The 24,692-nt window shown below is 43.5% G+C and overlaps 1 protein-coding gene and 1 long non-coding RNA gene across 2 annotated transcripts in view; one reads left to right on the top strand and one right to left on the bottom strand.

Moving 5' to 3' along the window:
* Positions 1 to 24,692, top strand: part of LOC310865944 — a 197,185-nt gene that overhangs the window by 54,825 nt on the left and 117,668 nt on the right. The gene's annotated exons all lie outside the window — the stretch shown is intronic.
* The window catches only part of LOC310865190 (AT-rich interactive domain-containing protein 5B-like), a gene marked incomplete at both ends in the record, with an annotated part of 95,267 nt that overhangs the window by 2,391 nt on the left and 68,184 nt on the right, over positions 1 to 24,692 (bottom strand). Inside the window, 3 exons of the mRNA XM_083774214.1 lie at positions 1,974 to 2,184; positions 20,582 to 20,679; positions 21,939 to 21,991. Coding sequence (XP_083630340.1) covers positions 1,974 to 2,184; positions 20,582 to 20,679; positions 21,939 to 21,991 — 362 coding nt within the window. The remainder of the gene's footprint in view (positions 1 to 1,973; positions 2,185 to 20,581; positions 20,680 to 21,938; positions 21,992 to 24,692) is intronic.

Below are 24,692 nucleotides of genomic sequence, written 5' to 3'. Positions count from 1 at the left end.
CTCCCGCCCAAAATGGGTCAAATAAGACTTTCACCAAGACAAAACAGGAACTAGCCACTGTGTAAAGGCCACATTAAAATCAAATCAAAAAGAAAAGGACAAGACACAAAATAAAGGAAACAAACGATTGGAATGAAAAACTACAAAAGAAAAAAAGCAAGAATAAAATTTGTTAAATAGTACTGTTTAACTGAAATGAGATATAAACACCGACATCAACCCAGGTGAGACGGGCAGCTGGTATGGCATCGCAAAGGCAAAAGTAGTATTTGTATAGTACATTTCAAAAGTAGTATTTGTGTAGTAAATTTCAAAAGTACTACATTTATACACTACACTACACACATACGAGCTTGTAGGTCTGCTATTTTTTAAAAATCGAAGAGCGACTGACGTAGAAGACATTTTTTGAATCTGATCTCAGGTCAGAATGAAAACTGTCAGGATGTAGAAGACATTTTTTTAATCTGATCTCAGGTCAGAATGAAAACTGTCAGGATGTAGAAGACATTTTTTTAATCTGATCTCAGGTCAGAATGTTAAGGTACTACAGTGGTAGTGTTCGCCAGCCTACACCGACTGATCCTATTGAGAATTCCAAAACTGTTTTCTCTTCCAAAGAGCACACATTGTTCTGGGTTTTGTTTATACCTTATTGCACGACAATTCACAACATTGTGCATAATATATCCTGTGGATAGTTTTAGTTCAGGGGTTTTCAACCGGTGGTCCGCGGCCCCCTGGTGGTCCGCGGAGGTACTGCTGGTGGTCCGCAGCCAGGCATTCAGAAATGTTGTATTTTTGCCTTTTTTTCTTTAATTTTTTTTTACCTTTCTAATATATATATAAAACTTATTTGCACTATTTTTACTTGTTTGTGAATAATAATAATAATAACTTAAGTCGAATCTAACATTACAATTCAAAAAGTCAAGTGCTCAACGTGTCAAATAAACTAAAAAAAAGCTGACGGAGCCATCAGCTGCTGCAGCGGAACAACCATCCTTCTCTTCCACCCAACGCATGTTGTGCTTCCACCCAACGCATGCATGCTTACCGTGCTTGCTGCCCAAGGCAAGCACGGTAAGACGTTGCCATAAGTTATTCACCCAATTCATAATAATACGTTTGGGAAAGTCAAATCTCCCTGCCATAGAGTTATAATATCTGCCGCGGATCGATTGAATAGTCTCACATAATACGTGACGTAGGCCTATTCAATGTGCAACTTCTCAGTCTATCGTTGCCGAAAAGGCAGAGCTACAAGCTCACAACGCGATGCAGCCAGGTGCAATGTGAGCTGGTAGATTGGCTATTTTTGGTGCGTGGCACCGTCGTACGATGATGTATACATTACGCTTTTAAAGTGACGGTACACAATGAACAGTTCCCTCTGTATGTTAGAAAGGTAATGTATAAACCGTTGTAGGTTGGTTAAAATAAAGAGAAGATTATTAGATTAATAGAATAAGATAAAAATATATATTCTGTTTCTGTGTGTGTGTGTGTGTGTGTGTGTGTGTGTGTGTGTGTGTGTGTGTGTGTGTGGGGGGGGGGGGGGGTGGGGGTGGGGGTGGGGGTGGGGGGGGGTTGTCAGAAACAAACCTACTGTGACTGTCAAATGTGTCTTCAGTGTTTGGGTGATTAACTGAAATGGATTATTATTTTGAGACTTATTTTGAGTCCTGCTTAGTACAAGTAAAGAACACTTTTGTTAAAATACTTAGTTTTTTTTGTCCAGCTCATGAATGTAGCCTGTGATAGTGTGATTAGTGAGTAACAAGTAAGAAGAAAACAAAAACAATCTTAACCCATGGTGCATGAATGCCCCACCACTATTGTGTCGGGTGGGTCCATCGTAGATCTACGATGAACCCACCCGACACAACAGTGGTGGTCCCCAGGCTGCTGCTAGTCAGAATGGTGGTCCCTGGGTCAAAACCAGTTGAAAACCCCCGTTTTAGTTGACTAACCTGTGAGGGATCATCTTGGCCCGTCTCGGTCTCCTCTCGGTCCTTTTTGTTCCCTGGCTTGGCATTACTGCTGGAGCCTTTGGCTTTCTTGGCTCCTTTGGCTTTGACCCCCACGACCTTCTCCTGGCCGCCTTCCTGCTTCCTGGGTTTGACCAAGGGGAAGGGCTCGTCCTTCTCACCCTTGACGTGCCTCTCGTAGGGGAGCAGTAACCTGGAAAGACACGCAGCCGAGGTTGAGAGGCGTGTTGCGCTAGTATGTCAATGTTGTTGCATTGCGTCAGTCACTGCCCAAAAGGTAGATCGTGATCTACCAGCAGTAGATCACAAAGTCTGTGCAGGTAGATCACATGACATTCCCCTAAAAACATATCATTTAAATATATATATATATATTTTTTTTAAACTGTTTGACTTGATTGACATCAAAAAGGGCTTATGCAATACTTTGTTTTCAAGAGTGTTTCGCACAAACAGCTGTAGTAGCATTACAAAGTTATACAAGAAAACACTTCCAACTCCATTTCCACCCCTCTATTTCCCATTCCAAGTTGTGTTTGTCTTTTAAAACACCATCGCCGCTATTCCAAAGCCACCTCAGGTACATTTCTTTTAAAACTATTTTCAGCAATGGGATAATTTGTTTGATGGGTAGATCTTGTTGAGCCGGTCATTTTGAAAGTAGCTCTCAAGTCCAAAATGTGTGCGTTAGTGGTAGTTATCCACTTTAACCCTGTATACTTCCATTTCCCAATTTGAGTCCCCCCAGGGTGTCTATATCAGTGATTCTCAACCTGGGGGGGGGGGACCCCAAAAATAATTGGCAAAACACTAAGATTCAAATGCATGTTTATTTTTAAAACATTAACATGAGTTAAGTGGTTAGACGGGTGGGCCGCAAACACTTTCATGATTGATTGATTTATTAACAGTTTGCAGAATTACAGTACATTTCAAGTACAACTCAATACAATGTGAGTGGACGACACCATAAAGCATTACACTTGTTTACAACAGGGCCCACCATTTTCAATCCATCAAAAACATTTAGAGACGTATGAATATACACAACTATATAGTCAAAGAGAAATCATCATAGGAGGTAAAAAGGGAAAAGAAACATATACAGTGAGGGGAAAAGGGGGGGCGGTGGGGGGGATTCAGATTTTACGGGGGCCAGTTTCGAATTGCAGCCGTCCGTAGGTGCCCTTTGAGAGCAGTTTTGAAGGAGTCAAGGGATTTGCATGTCTTAATGACTGTTGGTGGTATAGGAGCGAAATTAATTGAATCCCTTGTTTGTACCGAATCTGGGTTGCACATGGTTTGTTGAACTCCCTCTGGTGTTGTGGGAGTGGACTTCGTTGACATTAAGGAAGTATTTAGACAGGTACATGGGTATCTTGGTGTCTTGGTGTCCATAAAAGGTTGACTACTCTATACTCCCTCCCTTTCCCCCCCCTCTACATCAAATGTCTTCGTCAGAAATAGCCAATCAATATACCTATGTGCTACTGTAGCAGGTTATAGATCTGCAATTTTGGCCATATGTTGACTACAGAACAGGGAAGCTAGTGTTAATGTAGAAAATAATAATACGGACATTTCCATTCATTCCAATGCTGTTCTTCTATGTCCAACCCAGAAGAGAAGTATTATCAATCCACGCGGACCTCTGTGACACATTTAGTTTCATATGAAAATGTGCTTGTCATAATGGATAGATATACAGTAGTAAATGATATTTATAATATGGAACAGATAACTTTCTCTCTCAGACTGCAGAAGGAGAAATGTATAAAGTTTTGGTCTAATTGGGTGGAATATATTATTCCTTTGCGACCAGATTTTGTAGCGGCAAGGATTGAATGATGTCTCATGTCTCTTTTCTTTTTCTTTTTTTTCTGTTTTTATTTTAATTACTGCTCACAGCTTCAAATACTCCCTTATGTCTCCCTATGAGTATTATATTGTATTGTACTTAAATTTCTGTACACATCATCCATCTCTCCCATATGCTTTATTTTATTTTATTCTTTTTTTGTTGGGAAAAAAAAAACAAAAACCTGTGGACAAAGAAACACTATTTGAAAAATGGTTGTATAATATGATTGTGATGTCATATGGTATTATACTAGTATCCATTTCAATGAGTGTTATCAATTCCACAGAAAGTGTGAATAGTGAACAAGGAAGTGAATAGTGAACAAGGAAGTGGAAAGAAGATGTTGGCTTGACGGCCCGGGTATGGGAGGAGACCTGAGGCTTTCTTCACCCTCCCAATGACTGATTGTGGGGGTTAGCCCATTCTGACCTGAGATCAGATTCATACGAGGTTTCCGCTGGACACACACTGGTCTGATCAACCCATTCTGACCTGAGATCAGATTCTAAAAATGTCAGTCTTTCTTTAGATTTTTCAAAAATAGCAGACCTACAAGCTCGTAGCGCGCCACTCGGTGGCGCGCTATGAGCTTGTAGATCTGCTATTTTTCAATAGCTAAAGCATAACGTGATGCCAACACCAAAATGGGTTAGCAGAGATGGAGTACTTGTAGAGAGGCTGGGGAATTGGGAATTGGCTTTACTAAATTGGGGAGAAAATGTTTTTCGTTTTTCTTTTGTCTTGAAGGGCCATGTTTTGCACAATAACAGTCTTCTTAATATGTCTGCCCACGATCTCTGTGATTTATACAGTACGTCTGTTTACCCCACAGTCACTGATACTAAAATCAAATGTTTTAATTTTTTTTTTTTCTATGAATCTGTGACTTGACACGCATACTGTTATAAAACGAAAATTAAAAAGATTTTGAAAAGAAAGTGAACAAGGAAGTAGGGCACTCCTCATGACCTGCCTTTAAAGTATTATGATACTTATTGGGCGGGGTTGCACATCTATTCACATCTTTCTAGACAGGTGCTGAATGGAAGCAATCACTCAAAGAATCTACAAAAGCAAAAAGGTCCGCACACAAATTGTATTGTCACGTGTCCCACTTCCACACTACATGTACTCATTCTATACTGAATGATTTCGGCTCGTCAGAAATGTTCAGTAGCACCGAAGAGCTGACTTTAGGACGGTACCCGCCCCCCCCGAACCTCAAATTACGTCACATTGTAGGCTCTACAGCGCCGAACCGACTTTTATTCGGCTCTAAAATAGGAGTATGAATCGGCCCATTCACATGCCAGATGATGCCACCATTTTGTACTATAATGGAAATGACAGAGCAGTTGACTTCATGGAGAGCCCGCAACCAATGGCAATTTCAAATTTGAAAGCTACACAGCATTTATATCGGTTTATTTTAATTGTTTCATTAACTTTCATTAACCGTTCTTTTCATTCTCTTTTGAAACGGCCATATATGACACTCATGATGAGGGTGTAGCTGTGAATATTTAATAGCGGGCTCCAACTCTAGTGTTGTTCCGCTACACAACATGGAATGTATCATTAGTATCATTGGTAACACCTGTGTTTAGTGTTTTGGGACTATTTCATGTCAATATGGCTGCAGAGGACGCAATGGCCTGTCTACTAAGTCAGGGGTTCTCAACCCGTAGGGGAGTCGCCAAATTATTTTGGGGGTTCCCCCCCACCAAAAAAAACTAAACAAAAAACAAAACAAAAACAAAAACAAAAAAATATTATTTTTGCCACTGAATAGCTTGAAAATGGAAATTAAGAGTTTACATAGTACACATAGTGCATGCATAAACTTTCCTTAATGATTATATCTTGTTTCAGTATTTATTTATGATGTATTTTCTCTATTATTAAGGTTATTGTAGAGGTCAATTTGTATTGGGGGCGGTGTGGTGATGTTAACACTAAGGGCCGATTCATACGCCTATTTTAGAGCCGAATAAAAGTCGGTTCGGCTCTGTAGAGCCTACAATTTGACGTAATTTGAGGTTTGGGGGGGGGCGGGTACCGTCCTAAAGTCGGCTCTTCGGTGCTACTGAAAATTTCTGACGAGCCGTAATCATTCCGGCACTACAGCGCCGAAACAGCGGTAAAATAGGAGTATGAATCGTCCCTATGGCTGATCACAACACAACTCCCAAAAACATTATCTGGGTCTGGACACCAAATTGCACAATGTCATTTTGAGGTTTCAGGTGAAGCAATTCTCTGTTTTAACCACCACCACCCAACTTAGTAATTCTGTCGTCACTCTCGGTGCCAATGACAACACGGTCTTGTTTCTCATGTAAAAGCCACAGTAGTGGCTGATAAGTACAAAGGGGGGGGGGGGGGGGACAAGAGCAAAGTTGTTTGGATAAACCCAGAAATAGAATGAACTACGCCTAGAGGCAAATCACTGGAGCAGGAATGCTGCCCAGAAACATTGTAATACCTAATATGCTTTGAAAAACATCATTCCAATTAAACTAGCTCAGGGGAATTCCACATTGAGGAATGCGTGTGTGCGTGCGTGCGTGCGTGTGTGTGTGTGTGTGTGTGTGCGTGCGTGTGTGTGTGTGAAAACAGCTCTACCACACCGGGCAGGTATGTTCTGTATGCATTAGCCATAACTAACTGCTGTCTGGCACTCAGGAAGGCGAGACAAAAGCCAGGTAAACCTCAAACCCCATTCGTCAAACATACTTCTCACAGCACATAAATTCTAATCTAATCTAATCTTCTAACCTGATTAATCACCTAAACCCTTAAAGCGGTTTGAGTAATATAAATATTTCAGCTCGGTAACTGTTGGTTCTTGTTTGGAGCCTACTGTCCGGTAGAGGTAGATTGATTACAGTAGAACTACACTCTGGTTTAATCAAATCAGCGCTAAGTGACAAGAGCCATATTGTGGAACACTACAGTACCACCAGCGCAGAGCCATATCAAACATCTAAACCACTTATATATACTTCATTGGCCATGGGGTCCCCCCCAGGGGGTCTATCCTTTTCCCAAACAGTGGGCCGGGACGGACACATTTGTATGGGTCACTTTATTTCTTTGTTTCCTACATTTCGTTTTTAATGATTTCAAAACATTTCCAAAAAAACGTTCCCAAAAGAGGAAAGGTTTTCAAGAATTCAACGATTATTCCCCCCCCCCCCCCCCCCAGTATTTTCATTAAGAAATCAAATAAAGATCTAAGAAATTAGAAAACAAAATGTTTAAGAAGTAATGAAAATGGATGGCGTTGGGTCTCTTTTGGGTCACGGGCTTAAAAAAGTTTGCGAACCACTTGCGCTATAGGCGGTTCATGAATGAATTAATTAATTAATTTTATTTGTATAGCACCTTTCCAAACGTATAGTTACAAAGTGCTTTACAGACAGGTTATAAAAACAGTAATCATAAAAAAAAAAAAACATCAGGACATCAGATATAATAAAGCATGAAGAAAATAACAGGTCAATAAAACAATAAAAAACAATATTAGGAAAAACACTTGGCATACAGATGTGTTTTTAAAAGCGTTTTAAAAGAAGGCACTGATTCTGCTAATCTAAGAGCCAAAGGCAGGGAGTTCCAGAGCAAAGGTGCCCGAGCCGCAAAGGCCCGGCCACCCCGAGTGACCAGACGCGTTGCAGGAGGAACTAGGAGGGCCCTCCCCGATGACCTAAGGGAGCGCACAGGGTTATGGGGTTTCAGCAAATCTCTTAAATAAATGGGAGCTAGGCCATGTAGAGCTTTAAAAGTAATTAATAAAATCTTAAAATCAATTCTGTAGCTTACAGGGTTCATGTGGTTAACCTCTCCTCCAAATATTCCTGTTCATTTCCTATATCTGATGACATATACTGTACCTAATGGGAACCATTAGGATGTGAAGGACATTCTAACGGCCGCGTGCAGAGGATACTGGGCATGAAGAGACATTTCTGAAATTCACAGCAGACCAAAGAAACATGTCAAACGATGTTCTGGAGAGGAAACCGAGAGACAGCGATAGAACACATCATTCTAGCACTCAATAAACTCCTCCAAGAGGGCTTGCCAACTACTCTGTCAGTCGTTGGGTTTTTTTTCTTTTCTCCTTCCTTTCTTTTAAGATAACAATCCATAACAGCCAGGCAGAAACACGACTTCTTCAGTCATGAGAGAAAAATAAGTTCTCCTCCATGTAACGACAAGAGACGGGTTGCTCAATTCCTTTTAAAGGGGATACGGCAGTAAAACAAACGATGAATCAAGAGCCGTTTCGACTCCTCTTCAAAAGGAAAGGGGGGGGAGGAAGCCTCAGAGAGTTCAAGAGGCTCCGTGGGATTCTTTTTTTTTTTGTTATTTTTTCCTCCTCGAACAAAAGTGCTGGCAGGGAAAGCGGCGAAACTACATTTCGTACAGCTGGTCTGGCACCAGGCCCCGGGCCAAGAAAGGAAATGTACTATTAAATGTGACTTATTGGAAGGGAGAGAGCAGAGGAGGAGTAAAAGGAGAGAGAGAGACGGAGAGAGCACTATGACAGATGGTAATGAGAGGCAGAAATGATTTGTCACAAAGAAGGAGAAAAAAAACGGGAGAGAGAAAAAATAACAATTCAATCTGACTAACCCTAAAAATAAACAGAACATCGACAGCAGCGGTTCACAAGCTTCTCTATGCCGGGGATAAAAATAAACGGGCGTTATTTGCAGAAGAGGGAATGGACAGAAAAGAAGTAGAGAGACTTACAGATAGTCAGACAGACTTTATGGTGCCATTTCTATGAATTCTTGGCCACTTATGTCCTACATAATTTGTCGTACGGCAAATCTACAAACTCAAAACGCATCGCAGGGCATTGTGAGCATATATATATCATTTTTGTATTATTATTTTATAGTTTTGCCTAATGACATGCCCAGAATAGGGTATTTCAGGTTGAAAGTGGTCAAATTGAATGGCCTGCAATACCACGCCATGCGTCTGGTTTCTGCTGGAACCAGGAATTGCACATTCAACACACACAGAACCATGTACAAACATCCAGCGCTTTGCTGTCACTGATCAAAGGGCTTGTAAAGTGGCATATATACAATGGCATGCTGTTGGTTATCACTGGGATCTGTGGGAAAGCAAAGGGCTTCCTTGCCCTGGGTCAACTTTATGGAATGTCAATATGGTGGTGCTGGTGGGGAGGAGGGGTCTCACGGAGTCAGATAATGAAAGAGCCCAGCCAGTGGAATCACTGGAGCCTCAAATAGATCGTAATGGACTGATTCTGTGGTTGCCTGGCTGGCACACACACACACACACACACACACACACACACACACACACACAAATTTTAGTTCCAGGAAGTACCTCTGACAGACAGAACTATTTCCCTTATTATGCCCCATGAATATAAGAATTGTTGCCAACACTGCAGCCTATCAAGTGGTTTTTTATTCTCGCTAAGTGGGGGTGTTCTATTTAAGTCATATAGCCTCTTTTCCCACTCTACCGTCTCATGTGTGTTATTATGTGAATTAAGCCAATAAATTGGAAGCTGCAGGAAGCTTGTGTCTTTCTTTTTATGTCCCTTAGTTTCTCAACAAGTCTATAGTTAGAAGGATCAAATGCTTGTAACATTGTGAAAGATAAAGAGTAAATTCAAGGTGTGCGCGCGTGTGTGAGTGTGTGTGTGTGTGTGTGTGTGTGTGTGTGTGTGTGTGTGTGTGTGTGTGTGTGTGTGTGTGTGTGAGTGTGAGTGTGTGTGTGTTCATATAATATGTATGATTCATTGTTTATGTATGTATGCATGTATGCATGGATGACTCATGATACAGCAATCATAATACTAGCAATTTCCTCAAAAGGGAAGGTTGAGCTTTGGCAGCCATGTCAATACAGTAGGGAAATGCAGTTCATGCTTTGAACCAGCAGAGGGTGTGGGTTGCATCGAGGAAAGCATTTCATTAAGGAGGGAGGGGTTACATTTTACGAGGTCAATAAATACTTAACTTCCCCTCATGCCGATTTATCACTCTTGCTTTTGTTTAAGCAGCCGTTTTTCCATGTTGATAACACATGCAAGCATGTGGAATATCCAGGGGAAAATGTCGACTAGGCAAAAGAGATAAGAGTACCTCATCATGCTAAATCTAATTAACCTAAAAAGAAAAGATATGTCTCTGTGTATAAAGCATACGGAACAGTGGCCCATATAATCAAAGCATATAAACTGTCAACTAAGCATGTCTGAACCGTTCAAATCACAGATTGCACAAAAAGCAACCAAAAGAAAAAGAAGGAGAAAAAAAGGCAACTTGGCAAAAACAGGGTGACTTTACCAGCAATGTGCTGGTCTCATCCCAGTTTTAAGTTACAGGAACAAGCATGTTGGAATCCAAGAAATGCCTAAGTCACCAAATCAGTGGGGGGAAAAGCCCCATGAGCTGTTTCCATTGCAGCAGTTTGCCTGCCAGCCGTGGCTGAAATTAATTTTAGCTGGTTATTGTGATCACAAGAGTCGCTTCATGCGTAAAGAAGGAAAAGGGGAAGAAATTATTAAAAAAAAGAAGCTGGCAGTTACGTGCGTTCCCGGCACCCAGAGGCTGTAGAACAATTCAGGGGGAAAGAAGAAATGTACTTTTATTGCCAAGTCTGTGAGTAAAAAAAGAGAGAACATAAACAATACAAAAGATGAAAATCAATCTATTTCACTATCAACAGTTTGAAGTGGCACTGGAGGACTGAAAAAACAATAATAGCTGCTTAATTTAAAGGGAGAGAGAGAGAGAGAGAGAGAGAGGGGCAAGACGCCAACAGAGGGATAAACGGACATTGTTGCTGGTTCCTCGGCTCGGCACAGATTTGTGCCTCAAAGCCCCTCTTTTGTCTCAAAGCCAAACCACTCGAAGTGACCCCGATTCATGTGGTTAAAACAGGGGGGCAGCGCAGGAATGTATGAAAAACGTAAGTTCTTTTGTCAAGTCTGGAAATACCAGATTTAAAATGACCTCTACCGTTTCCCCCTGGGGGCTGGCTCTCATTAGCTGCCCCCCCCTTCCTCCCCCCTCCCCTGCCCACATTGCAGGTGTTATGCCAAGAGAAAGGGGCAGTGAGCGTTTAAAATAACTGTCCACTATTCAGCATGAACAAACATTCAGGTCTCTTTAGATTATGCTTACCCCCCCCCCCCCCCCCAAAAAAGCATTTCATGCTCCAAAAATAGCTGCTACATGTTCATTCTGGCTGCCCTACAAGTGAGACTCTCTCGTCTCTTGGAAAAATTTAACATTAATTTAATTTGCTGCAATGAGCAGATTATGGATTCCTGCGGACTTGAATAGATTCAGTCGATTGCCGAGCACGGGGGTTTCCCAACGTTTTTGGCTAGTGGGGACCCCCGGAATTGCTTTGGCCATCTCTCGCGACCCCCCCCCCCCACCCCCAATACAAACACGGGTGTGATTTTTTTCATAAAACTTTGACTATAGGATTTAGAAGACATTTGGCGAATCAGCCTCAGGTCCTCTGCATGTTTTGACACTGAACAGTCACATGAAGCGACATTTAGCGTCAAAATAATTGGTGTAAATGATACCGTACAATATGTTCCTCTCCCTCCTCAGGTCACTTCATTGGTAAAGGAGCACTTCACACATTTCCCAACCTAATTTTCATATAAGTGGTCTTCATGAATGCTCATAAGATCACCGTTTGTGTCTACTCACTGTGTCTCAGACGAGAGCTGTGTGGACAGTGACAGTCATTGTTTTAGGCAGGTTTTGTCGTTTCAAACTGAAGAACAATGGCTTCCTATTTCAGAGTGCCAACTTTTCAGGAATACAAAGGCTGCCGTTTCCATCAGATTGGAATCCCCCCCCCCCCCCATCAATGATGTAATTCTGTTTATAGCCCCCAATGAGTCACAGAGTGATTATTAATAATCGGCATTAATGGGGGCCAATTATATGAAGATAAGGTTGAAAATGGGTGGAATGTTCCTTTAAGTTTTGAGTCATATTTGTTCATTCACTGAACACTTGAATGCTGTCATCCACATTTTGGGTATGTCATTAATATAGACGGAATGTTTATTTTCCTTTTTTGCAGTTGTAAGCTTGTAGATATTGTAGTATTTTGTGTTTCATAATTGGTATTGCCCCCCCCCCCCCCCCCCTCTGAATAGAAAAGCAGAGGGCATCAAGGTGATATTAGGTCTCCAGCAACAGCCAGTGAAATCCACTGATATCCCCCCCCTGCCTTTAGAACAAGAAACAATATTGATCTGAAAAACCAGTGTTAGAGCTAACGTCTTCGACAGGGCCGCTGTTACAGTGGTGGGCTATTATATACCGGTGTTCTTATGTTTGATGTATCTGCAATACAGCAAAAGGGTATATGCACAGTGGGGATGCTGACTGGTGCAATATACATCTAACAGAATAGAATTAGAAAACAATCTTCCCCCTCCCTCCCTTCTCCTTTTTCCCCTCTGCAGGCTCCTTTAGCTACTATGATCCTTATAGCATGGTCACTGGCTTCAGGTTTCCTAATGTGTGTGGACAGTGAAATATACGCGCTGTCTGGGGAGCGGCCTCAGTTGGACACGGAGTTATACTGATACCACGACGAGGGCTATAGAACGGCAGCTGGATCAATGAAGCAACTAACGGACCTGAGATTGGAACTGGCACGAGGCTGTCCGTAAAGAAACAAACATATGGTACAGCCACTGGTTCTCCCCCGGGGTCCATTTTGACCTGAGATCAGATTCTAAAAAAATGTCTTCTACATCCTGACAGTTTTCTGAAAAAGCTACGTTTCTATGTCAGTCGATTTTTCAAAAATAGCAGACCTACAAGCTTGTAGATCTGCTATTTTTCAAAAGCTAAAGCATAACATAATGCTAACACCAAAAGGGGTTCGCGCCCCAAAATGGGTTAAGCCAAAATCGTGACAAATCTCCTCTAATGGCTTAAATATTTTCAAATGGGGGAGGGGGGGGTCCTTGACATGACCATACAGTACTCGAGAGCCACTGCAGTACGGTATCTCCGCCATCTTAACCGAAGCACATTTCATTTTAGACCCGATGTTGCATTCTTCTCCTAACATACAGTACATAATGGCACACATCTAGTGCTTTGGTGATTAAATGTCCCCCCACCCCACACACCTCTCCCTCGCATTCTCTGTTTCAATCTCTACATCTCCTGCCCAAAATCCTCTGAGTTTTTAAATAGCAAAATTATTCTAAATTGCCTCTCTGTTGCCATGGATATAACAGCCCCCCCCCCCCCCCCCCACCCCACCCCCCTTTCCAAACCAACCTCCCTGCCAACCCAACCCCCCCCCCCCCCCCCCCTCGTGCAATTACATTAGGATGCCAGGGCATGGCATGGTATTGAAAAACATGTAACCGGGCTAGGGAACGAGGAGCGATGGATGGAGAAGAAGTGCAGTGTTTCTGTAACGGGAGATCGCGTAGGAAACCAGGAGGAGATTAAATATGTATAGGGCTGTTAAAAGGCGCTGACCTGTATAATGAAAGAAACAGCATGAAGTACCAGGCAGGCAGGCAGGCATGCAGGCAGGGAGCGGAGAGACCCAACAAGAGAGAAGGGAGAGAGGGAGCAACACACAGGGACAGAAAGAAAGAGAGAGAGAGAGAGAGAGAGAGAGAGAGAGAGAGAACAAGGGCAGAAAGAGGGGGATGAAGCAGGAGAGAGAGAGAGAGAGAGACATAGCACAGAAGCAAACGTGCAGTCTATTTCAAGGTTATTGATGCCATCTCTTTCATGACCTCATTTTTAATTCAGAGCGCCAGGGCCCTGACAGCTAATCTGGGGAAACGGTTTAAATAAATATCATTAAAGCTTCTCTTAGTAGTGCCGGAGAGATGGAGCCAGAACATCGGCTTGGACATTTCTACATTGATTTCTTTTTTTCCCTACTCTTACTCTGTTGGCGATAATGAATGAACGGCTGAGTGAGGGAGAGAGACGCGGGACAGGGGGTGATTGTTGGGGGGGGGGGTCTTGCAACTTAACCCATTCTGACCTGAGATCAGATTCTAAAAATGTCTTCTACATCCTGACAGTTTTCTGAAAAGCCGTGTTTCTTCAATTTTTCAAAAACAGCAGACCTACAAGCTCGTAGCGCGCCACTCGGTGGCGCGCTATGAGCTTGTAGATCTGCTATTTTTCAATAGCTATAAAGCATAACGTAATGCTAACACCAAAAGGGGTTCTTCCCGCCCCAGAATGGGTTAAAACCACTAACTTTGGAAATTGACAATGAACCGAGGTTACCTCCCATTCAATGTGAAACCGTGGCGCGTACGGCCGTACGCCCAGCGAGCGAGCGACTGCTGCTTGTCTCATGCACACAGAGAGCATAAATACAGTGATTATGGCCCTGGCTCTATCTATCTCTCACAATAACAATCTCCTAGGCAACCATTCCAGATGATTTTACCATTAGAGGGGAGGGGGGCAGTTTAGAAGGATGATGCGTATAATTCAAAATGAGGGCCGGTGGGCACTTGTGGTGGTGGGGGGGGGGGGGGGGGGGCCTCCAAATCAAAGTGGGGGAGAGAGCCAAGAATGTCCACTTCATCCGAGAGCAATTATGTGTAACCTAAAAAATATTGTTTCCCCTCCCAAACCCCGCTGCCAGCCGGAGACTCTCTTCCCCCCCCTTAACCCGTTCTGACCTGAGATCAGATTCTAAAAAATGTCTTCTACATCCTGACAGTTTTCATTCTGACCTGAGATCAGATTAAAAAAATGTCTTCTACATCCTGACAGTTTTCTTGAAAAAGCCATGTTTCCATGTCAGTCGTTCTTAGATTTTTCAAAAAATAGCAGATCTACAAGCTCAAGCTAGTAGATCTGCTATTTTTCAACAGCTAAAGCATAGCATAGTGCTAACACCAAAAGGGGGTCCCGCGCAAAATGGGATAAGTCGGGCCTGCTGGTGGGCAAATCAGAAGTGACCCTTTTGAGAGGCGGGAGGGGAAACGGCAGCACTTGTTCCACTTTGCACAACCTTTGCACACATTCCTTTTCTCTGTGAATTATATTTTTGTGGCACGTTGTGACTAATGATTAAAGGGGGGGGGGGGGGGGGGGGCGGGCACAAAGACCCCGCCTCTGGGGGAACAAACACACACTTCAGCGGGCCCACAAACAACCTCATTCATCACGCCGGAGAGAGAGAGAGAATGGCCGTGTTTGCTGAGTTAATACAATGAAGCTAATTGCCCTCCGAGCAGACCCTAAACATGGAGGCTCAGCTAAAATTATATTCCCCTCCCGAATGGAAACCTGCTTGGCTACAGCTCAGCTGCGCTCTCTCTCTCTCTGTCTGTCTCTCTCTCAACCCCTCCCTCGTGTAGACCTCACCTTCTCTCTCCCATGCCCCCCTACCCTTTCGCTTACTCCCCAGTCTCTCTCAACTCCTCCGTCTTTCCCTTATACTCTTACCTCCAGACTCTTATTCTTTGTGTTTCTCTCTCTCTCTCTCTAATGCTCTCTCTCTCTCTCTCTCAAGTCAGGCTGATATTCTGCAGTGTGTGGATATTATTGCTTTCTATTGATTCAGCATTCTTTTCTCTCAGCTGCTTTCTCGCTCCTCGGCGGCTGGAGAGAGAGAGAGAGAAGGCCAGCGCAGCAGCAGCAAGTCACACCTCAGCACCTCTGTGATGTGGCAGTAGACCAATATATATCCAAAAGAGAGATTTCATCCTTTTTAAATGGCAAATATTGCAGTACAGTGTACTGTACGTGCGTCAACCTTACATTCTCTGCCGTCAATTTTTCATCTCTCTCTACCATCAACGGCAAAACAAGCAACGACGACAACTGCTTTCATGGAGAATCTCATGTCTCAAGTCCCATTTTGAGAGAGGAAGCTCAACATCGAGGGGACAACACAAGTTTTCTGCCTGTTTGCAGAAGGGACACATATATGTGTCCCTTGGGCCTATAGCCTCGGTCCCAGGCTTACTTATCTGTCGAAAAGAAAAGCCTGGTCACAAGCTGAGCAGAGAGCAGAGAAGCTATCGGCGGACGTATCTTTCCGGAACATCCGTCGGATGTATTTCCCCCGGATACGAAAATTTCCCTGACTGATTTGTAAAGCATCAACGTCATTTCCTTGGCCGATACTTCCGCTAAAATCCCGCAACTTCCACCCCAAACAAATGATAGTCTTTTACAGCGTAGGTCTTGCCCAGGGTGCCTTGGGCCAGCCAGAGTCATCTTGGTAGGACTGTAAATAGTTTTTGTTTGTGAGGTATCTCGATTACGGTCATCATTGTGTCGTGAATGAATGCATGGGACCCGAATGGAAACAAGACCGCACGGTGCTATCCTTTTGGATAAATGTGCTTTGACCGTACCATGTACTGTTTTGCATTTGTTATTGTCTAATAAAATAACCAATCAATCAATCAAAAACAGATGCAGGACGGGGAAAACGACCAGTGAATGGTGGAAAGCCGTGAGCTGAGGCCAAAGACCCCTGCTGCTCTCAATATATATATATATATATGTCCCTCATTTCCAAAGATCTGTACCAAGGACCGGTGCCCGGCTGTAGAGCACCTAGTCGGTAACGATGGAAGTTGGAGATCCACGCCCCACCCGGCTGGGCAACACCCGTTCCACCCGTGTCAGAGTACCCGCTCCACCCATCTGTCTGTGTCCCTTTTATGCCCATATCATATTTCTGTATCTGTCTCTCTGTGTCTCTTTATTCCTATATATGGAGTTCTGTGTCAGGCATGCCCAAATATGGAGTGGTGTGATGTCAGAACAGGCCAGCTCCATATATGGAGATATAGCGGTGATCAGGTCCAGAGGCCTTTTGTGCTGGTTCTGGACAGCGGTGTATCCGACCGACTCGACACCGGGCACAGCATTCCCTGTGGCGGTGTGTGGAACGCGTGTGTTTTCGAAGTCGGTGGGGCGAGCGGTTCTCGAGTTACGTGGATTACAGACGTACACCGTGTATGTGTGGTGCCCGTTGGGCACTGGCCTACTTGGAACAAAGCAAGTTGGAAATGGATGCCCCCCCCCCACCCAGTTGTTACTGTATGTATGTGTCCCTTTTATGCCCATATATGGAGTTCTTTGTCAGGCATGCCCAAATTTGGAGTCTATGCGGATGTCAAAACATAATTTGTTATGTCAGAACAGGCCAGCTCCATATATGGAGCATGGCCCTGTCCAGAGCCCGGGAGAGGCCTTTTGTGGCGGTTCTGGAGAACTATGGGTTTGAAGTCGGTGGTGCGAACGGTTCTCGAGTTACATGGATTACAGACATGCGTACACACAGAGACTGCATTTATAGATAGATCAGATAGATAGATAGATAGATAGATAGATAGATAGATAGATAGATAGATAGATAGATAGATATGGCCGCAGACCACTATCTAAAAATGTTTTGTGCCAGGGACCCCACGGAAGAGAAGATTTGTGTAAAACAAAATCTAAATTATTCAAACTTGTTGAAACACTCGCTCATAGTGTGGCACGACGTGACACACTGAGCTTAGCCAACGCAAAAAAGCTAAAATGAGACCGATGCTTTCCTGCTTTTATTGGGTTAACCTATTTTGACCCGACGTTGATTCTACAAATCACGAGTTTTCTGAAAAACCCATGTTTCTATATCAGTGGTTCTCAAACATTTTCATGCCAAGGACCCCCAAAAATGTATGTAATTGGCCGCCGACTCCCATCTGAAAATATGTTGTTCCTGGGACCTCTCAGAAGCAAAGACTTGAGTTAAAAACGTTCGCTGTGAAAGAATATATTCAAAGATTTGCGGAACATTCTCACAATCTTTCAAAAATAGCAGACCTACAACATCCGGGTACTTCGTACCAGTGTGTCGGTGGACACCGTCTGTAGAGTTGTGCTGTATCTACCGAACCCATTTTTACCCGAGATCAGATTTTTCAAAAATAGCTCGTAGATGAGCTTGTAGATCTGCTATTTTTCAATAGCTAAAGCATAGCATAATGCTAACACCAAAAGGGGGTTCCTGCCCAAAATGGGCTAATATCCCAGCTTGTTTCACATGACCAAATCAGATCATAAAGACGCCGAAAGACAACAATACGGAACCGATACAAAAGCTTGAAAAGCCGCCGCCGCCGCCACTGTATAGTATAGTACTATAGTGCAAAGTTGCTTACACCAACTTAACCCATTCTGACCTGAGATCAGATTCATACGAGGTTTCCACTAGGACACACACTGGTCTGATGAACCCATTCTGACCCGAGATCAGATTCTAAAAAATGTCAGTCGTTCTTCGATTTTTCTAAAATAGCAGACCTACAAGCTCGTAGCGCGCCACTCGGTGGCGCGCTATGAGCTTGTAGATCTGCTATTTTTCAATAGCTAAAGCACGACATGATGCTGACACCAAAATGGGTTCCCGTTCAGAATTAGTTAATCTCCATAGGATATATAAAAGTCGCCCCCCTGTTCCCTCATATATGGTATTGGCAGGATATTGCTCTCCCAGGTACTGTACGTACGTCTGTGGCTGAGGCACGCTCACAAGTGAGCGCACACACACACACACACACACACAGCAGCCCGAGGGGGCTTTGGAGAGGGGTCGGGCGGCCTGCAGGGACGACTCGCTTTATGAGCGGCTGGTTATCTCGTGCTTGACTGCGAGATCGCATTTGGCATTTGTTTAACCTTGGGAAATGGGTGTGTGTGTGTGTGTGTGTGTGCTCGCGTGCGTGCGTGCGTGTGCATGAATACACCTCTTCACAGCTTCCCTCAGGATCATATCCATATGTTTGCTTTGGTTCAGTAACACCCTCTGAGTGATGCTTACAATGCGGCGGTTCAAAATGCTGCAGCGCAGCTGCGTCTGACTGCCTGATTAGATGAATACATTAGGACGCAATTATGTGAACCGTTTCACCTCGCCGGTCCCACACAACCACACAACAAGGTGTGTACATAAACAGTATAATGCCTGGTCCATAATAAGCCACCGTAAGATGGTGTCATACATGCGCCCCCCCAAAATAACATATACACATTTCACACGCAAAGGCCCACAACGTGTCACGAACGCAATTCTTGGCCAAGTGACGAGTCTAAAATCAGTATAGACCAGGCTTAACCCCTGGCCTACCGTTCCCGGAAAAAACGGATTATTGCTAAAAATACAAACCTCCCATTCACGGAATTAACGGAATGTCAATCAATGTCAGTTATCGGGGGTTCAATGGAGCAAAAAATTCTTCGCTAATATCACTAATGTTGGATGTAATTTACCAGAAAACGGCCGAAATCCGCGTGATCGTGCGCTATCGTGCACGCGCGCCTTCTCTATGTGCGTCGCTGTAAAAAATGTGATATTTTGCGATGTTTTGGGGTTGATTTGAGGTTAATTTGACTTAGTTATGAAAAATATAGCATTAGCTTAGCAATCCGGACCAGCCAAGCTATTGACTAGGGTCAAAATACTACAGGATGTTGTTGATCGTTGAACCGGAAGTGACTTACGAAGATTAGTCCATTTTGGCCAAAATCAACATAATGGTGCGTTCCCGCCATCTGGTGGCAATTCGAGAGAATACACTAGCAATAAAAAAAATAAAAAAAACATCTGTTCAAACCACCAGATCTTTCTATTAATGTTAAAACAATGAATTAAAAATATGCCAATTTGTTACCCAAACAAAAAAATTGGGATTGGTAGTCCAAGGGTTCAAAGGGAAGAATGCAGCTGCTGTGATATTCTTATCTACCACATCTAGGTCAATGAATATTAAAAACTATCCAATTGGAGGGAGTTCAGACGGTTCTTTTGGGGCGAGACGGAATCAATCAATCCCAGAGATATACACAATTGAATCCCTTTCCCAGCGTTATTGGGGCTGGGTCTGTGCCATAGACTGTAAGAAATATGGACAAAGCGTTCCCCGGGTCTAACATGAACGTAAAATGAAGCCCGTCAGTCCTTGAATTGTAAGTCGCCATCTTTCTAGATCCGTTTGGGCCCAGCTGGCCCATTGGCTGGCCCAGACAACGAGGCGGGACTTCCCCCCCTTCTTCTTAGTTGGTTTTTATTTTGACTCGAGTGGGCGGGGAATCTTTACGGTCATTTATTTTTTATAAATGGGACCATAATTTTCCAAAAAGAATATTATGACATTAGAAATGAGACTTTAAACTAGTGACTGGAAGCAAAAAGTATTCATGACCATGTTTATTAAGGTAATACAGTCTAGGTGAAGTTGGGCCCAAATACATGGACTTCTATGGGGCTATGGGGTTTTTTTGGGCCCAATGACAGCGCCACAACAGAACTTTCAGGAAATCCCGATTTCCTTGTGGCTTCACAAAATATCTGTCTGACTGCCCCCCTGGTCTGTGCACGTTCTAATGCGCTTTTAACACTTGTACCGCATCGACTCGCACACCTTAATACGAGCGTCAGGGAGATCAATACGCTCAATCTCAATCTCAATCCAGACCTTGAATCAACGTTGATGAATAAAATGAGTGTGAACACTCATTTAGCACAGCTGTGTGCAGCCCCTAATCCACCACAGGCGGATTTTGAACAATGCGTTTCACAATACCCTATGTATTACCCATATGTTACAGTTCATATGGGAAATAATAGTACGTTGACGAAAAAGAAAAGAAGAAATATATATTCATGTGTGATAACTCACCTCTCGTAATGTCTGCGTGTACAGGTGGCAGCACTTGTGCTGCTGGGGTTCCCTCCCAATTCGTCGTACACATGCTTCCACTGTCGGCGCACCGTGATCTAGAGGGGTGGAAAGACGTGACGACCAAAAAAAAGAGAGAGATAAAGAGTACAGATTAGGCCAATGGTGAGAAGAGAGACATAGTGTACAGAGAGAGAGAAAGAAAGAGAAAGAAAAGAAAGAAAGAAAGAAAGAAAGAAGACAACAAAAGTGTAGGGTGTGTTTTGTGGTGGTCTAATCAGCAGCATATTTCTTCCCAGGTCTCTCAGGGAAGTTACTGAGTCACGATGTTCCAGTTACTCCAGTGGGGATCATAAAGGCAACACTGCGCTCCAACATAAACACAAACAAACAGCCTATATACTGTAGCCCTCCTCCTCTTCCATAACACTGGACACTTAAGACCTTAACACGTATGACCTTTTTCTGCGCCGGCTGGTTTTGCTGGAAGAATGACAAGTGGCATTCAGCGAACGTATAAACCTACGTTGGGGGCGCTTGCCAAGCTAACACGGCCTCGACATGAAGCGCACCCTAATCAGCAGCAGATAGAATGGCTTTAATAAAAGAATACGAGTGCCAATTACATGAGCTGTGTCCTGTTTATGGCTTGGCTGGGCTGTCTGTTTGCATGACATTTTACCAGCTCAGCTAATGAAAGAACAGGGACTTGCAATGTGTTTGTTTTTTTACTCCGCAACATCAAACGTTGTTCCTCCTGCGCTTGAAAACATGAATAGTGAGTGAACAAGTAACAGGTAGTGCTGCCAAGTCAAATGGCATCTCTCATCCCGCTCTCTTTTCCTTTCTCTCCGTTTCCCTTTCTCCATCACCCGCCTCATCTCCCTCTCGTGTGTGTGTGTGTGTGTGTGTGTGTGTGTGTGTGTGTGTGTGTGTGTGTGTGTGTGTGTGTGTGCATGTCGTGCATACCCGTGGGCACACATGAATGTGTAGTCCATTTTTACAGACTCCAATATGGGAAAATATGACCGATTTGACCAATTTCCTCTTCGCCCAGTGGAGAGCACAGAACATGTGTTTTCCACTCCGAGGGGGTTCGAATTCGAAACAACGGCATCATTTTTGCTAAATGTGGTCCTGAACAAAAAAAGTTCTCCTTGGGAAAATGGTGATTGAGAGAGAGAGCGAGAGGGTGGAAGAAGAGTAGAGAAAGAATGAGAAAAAGAGAGAAAGGACAGGAAAGGGTATAGACTGAAAAAGCAAGAGAGAGAATACGAAGAGAGAGAAGGAAGGAGGGAGGGGAGTGGGGACCCTGATGAACAAGGAAAAATACAATGCCACATGTGTGAATACTTACCAACTCATATCCTCCCAGTTTCTGACTAGTGTGGAACATGGTCCAGAGGTTGACTGTGGGAAAACGGGACAAACAAGTCAGTCAAGGTCTGCGAGGACACGTTCACATAACATAATACGTTATTTCATATAGTCTAGACTGTCACACCAGAAAGCTAGATGACATACGTAGACAGCTACACGAGACAGACACAAGTAGAGATTTAGATTCAGAGACAGACAGACAGACAGACAGACAGACAGACAGAGGCACTGTGTGTTTGTGACGATTACATTATGTTATCTATATTCTGTGCTTTGCGGCCGTGTAGATTTACAAATCGGCAGCACCAAAACACAGGGAAAATAGGAACTCATTAGCCGCAGATAAAGCCCTGTCGCCAAAATTGAAAAGATGCAAATGAATATAGCATACTTGTACAATAAGCCACTGTGTGTGATGGAAGGCACACCAGATGCTTTGTGCCGACAATTAAATGTGTTAACGCTCAGCCCTAGCCCTGGAGGTATGTTGAGTGGAGAGGGCTCGGTTGACGTGTCAGAACTGACGTTTGAATGAATGCAAATTGCCTTTTGCAACAGATTTACCCACGCAAAATAAGCTTTGGCAGGCAATATCATAACGGACATGAATCTTGTGTAACACGTTTGATTGTGCTGGTAATCAAATTTACATCAATACCCTACCGATGAAGCTCCGGTTAAAAGGCTTCAAATATCTGACTTATCTTTTAAAAGCACTAATTCAGCGTAAACAATGGACTCTTTTTTTTTTCTCGTGCCGGTGACATTTTGTATCTGCTTTCTGTAACATCATTGTTTAACCCATTCTGTACGGGAACCCCTTTTGGTGTTTTAACTAAGCATTATGTTATACTTTAGCTATTGAAAAATAGCAGACCTACAAGCTCATAGCGCGCCACCGAGTGGCGCGCTACGAGCTTGTAGGTCTGCTATTTTTGAAAAATCTTAAAAAATGCGGCACAAATCTTTGAATATATATTCTTTCGATGTCAGGCCTAAATAGCTTAACATTTGTTATATGAAGATCTATAAATAAGGAAAGAGAGGCCTCGCCTGGGGAGAAATCCATCAAAATTCAATCTGTGCGTACACAAAGCCTTGCATTTGTCAAAATGACATTTTCCTATCTCCACATTTGACAGCATTGATTTTTTTTCCCTCTTCCCTCGTCTGCGTGCGACTGTTGTCAATGCACGGGTAGAATAACAAAAGGAGCAGGGGTAGATTTTTCTATTTGAACCCGGAGCTCTCATGTATTGTGCTCTCTTCTAACTGCATAGAGACGGTCTATTTAACTAGCTTGTTATGCGTCGACCGTAATTACCACAATAGAGAGTGGGGGACTGGGAGAAATGTCGCGGATAAAGGAAATGAAGAGAATGTGCCTTTTCCTTTAGAAGCCTTGTCATTTCTGAGTTCTTTTCTTAATTCCCTCTGTTCGGCAGGGGCAAATCATCACTGAGATAAGGACGACAAAACAGCAAACACAATGCAGCCCTCGCTGTCGTGCGGTGGAATGCCAATTAACCAATGGGGCTAAAAGTAGTAGTAGTAGACAAATTGGAAACTGTTTCACAAGCCCAAGCACTAAAGCACATACAGTACACAGGTGCACATGCACGCACACACGCACTCCTGCGAAGTACTTTGTTTTGTCGAGGCCATTCAAAATGTACATTTCAAGCACTACTAACCCTCTCTACCCCAACTCTACCTCCTTTAATTCACTCGTCCATTACGTCCTCCCTTGGCCTCTCTATCCACCGCTCTGCTGATGGGAGCAGCTGTTAAGCAAACTCCACTAAACGTGCTTTCATTCTCTGCAAAATTGTGTATTTTCAATGAATCACCCGGAAAACGAGCTCCGCGTACTTCACGAATGTTCCTTCCGAAACCGTTTTGTTCAGTGTTATGGAACGGTTGGAGGATTTAGATAATGATGCAGTTTTGTATGCGGGAAGCCTTGTTGCTTGTTTAGTTTAGTTTTTTTTCTGCGGCCAGCCAGCTGTAGGAGAAGGCAGCCGTGAAAACTTGCGAGTAGAAGCTATGAAACAACAACACGCTTGCTTTCTGTAACCACAAATAGCCAGATCAACAGCTCCAACAACATTTATTTTGTCTCAATTCTAATCCAGTGTGCGAATCATCGCTGTCGGGCAGACACATTGTACATTGTTTCTACATATTTCAACTTGTGGATCTGCTCATTTTCAAACGCCGAGAGGTGGGTGGTAACAATTGAGAGAAGATTCAGAGAAAACAAAAAGGAATTGCAGAACCAATGCAAAGGATGGAGGGCAGTCATTCCTAATCTGGGCGGAGGCATTCTGTCGGTAAGGTGAATGCGATAAAAATGAATTTAGATACGTATATCCAGACGATTGGTATAGGCGGAGATAGGTGGAGATATCCAGTCATCTGGGTGTTAGTTTATAAATATTTAACCATGTTCTCCCCGTGTCCCCTAGGGTAGGTACCCTCACAAAAAACATGCAGTAATCCTGGTCTCTAAACTGCCTCGACCCTGGCCAGCCGGGGCGCCTGATGGGAGGGGAAAGGAACTGGTTGGAATAACAAATAATAAGAAACCCCCCCCCCCCACCACCCCCTGTCAGGTGATAAGAAGCGTCTTGGACGTCCATTGTTCTCCCCAGGTTGGCAGAGGGAGTGTAGTGCCCAGGATTACATTAGATAATTTGACACAGAGTGAAAAAAATCACACCGGTGTGAA

The sequence above is a fragment of the Protomyctophum parallelum genome, assembly GCF_964188405.1.
Source record: "Protomyctophum parallelum genome assembly, chromosome: 10".
Taxonomy (NCBI): Eukaryota; Metazoa; Chordata; class Actinopteri; order Myctophiformes; family Myctophidae; genus Protomyctophum; species Protomyctophum parallelum.
This window is presented reverse-complemented; position numbering and strand designations above follow the sequence as displayed.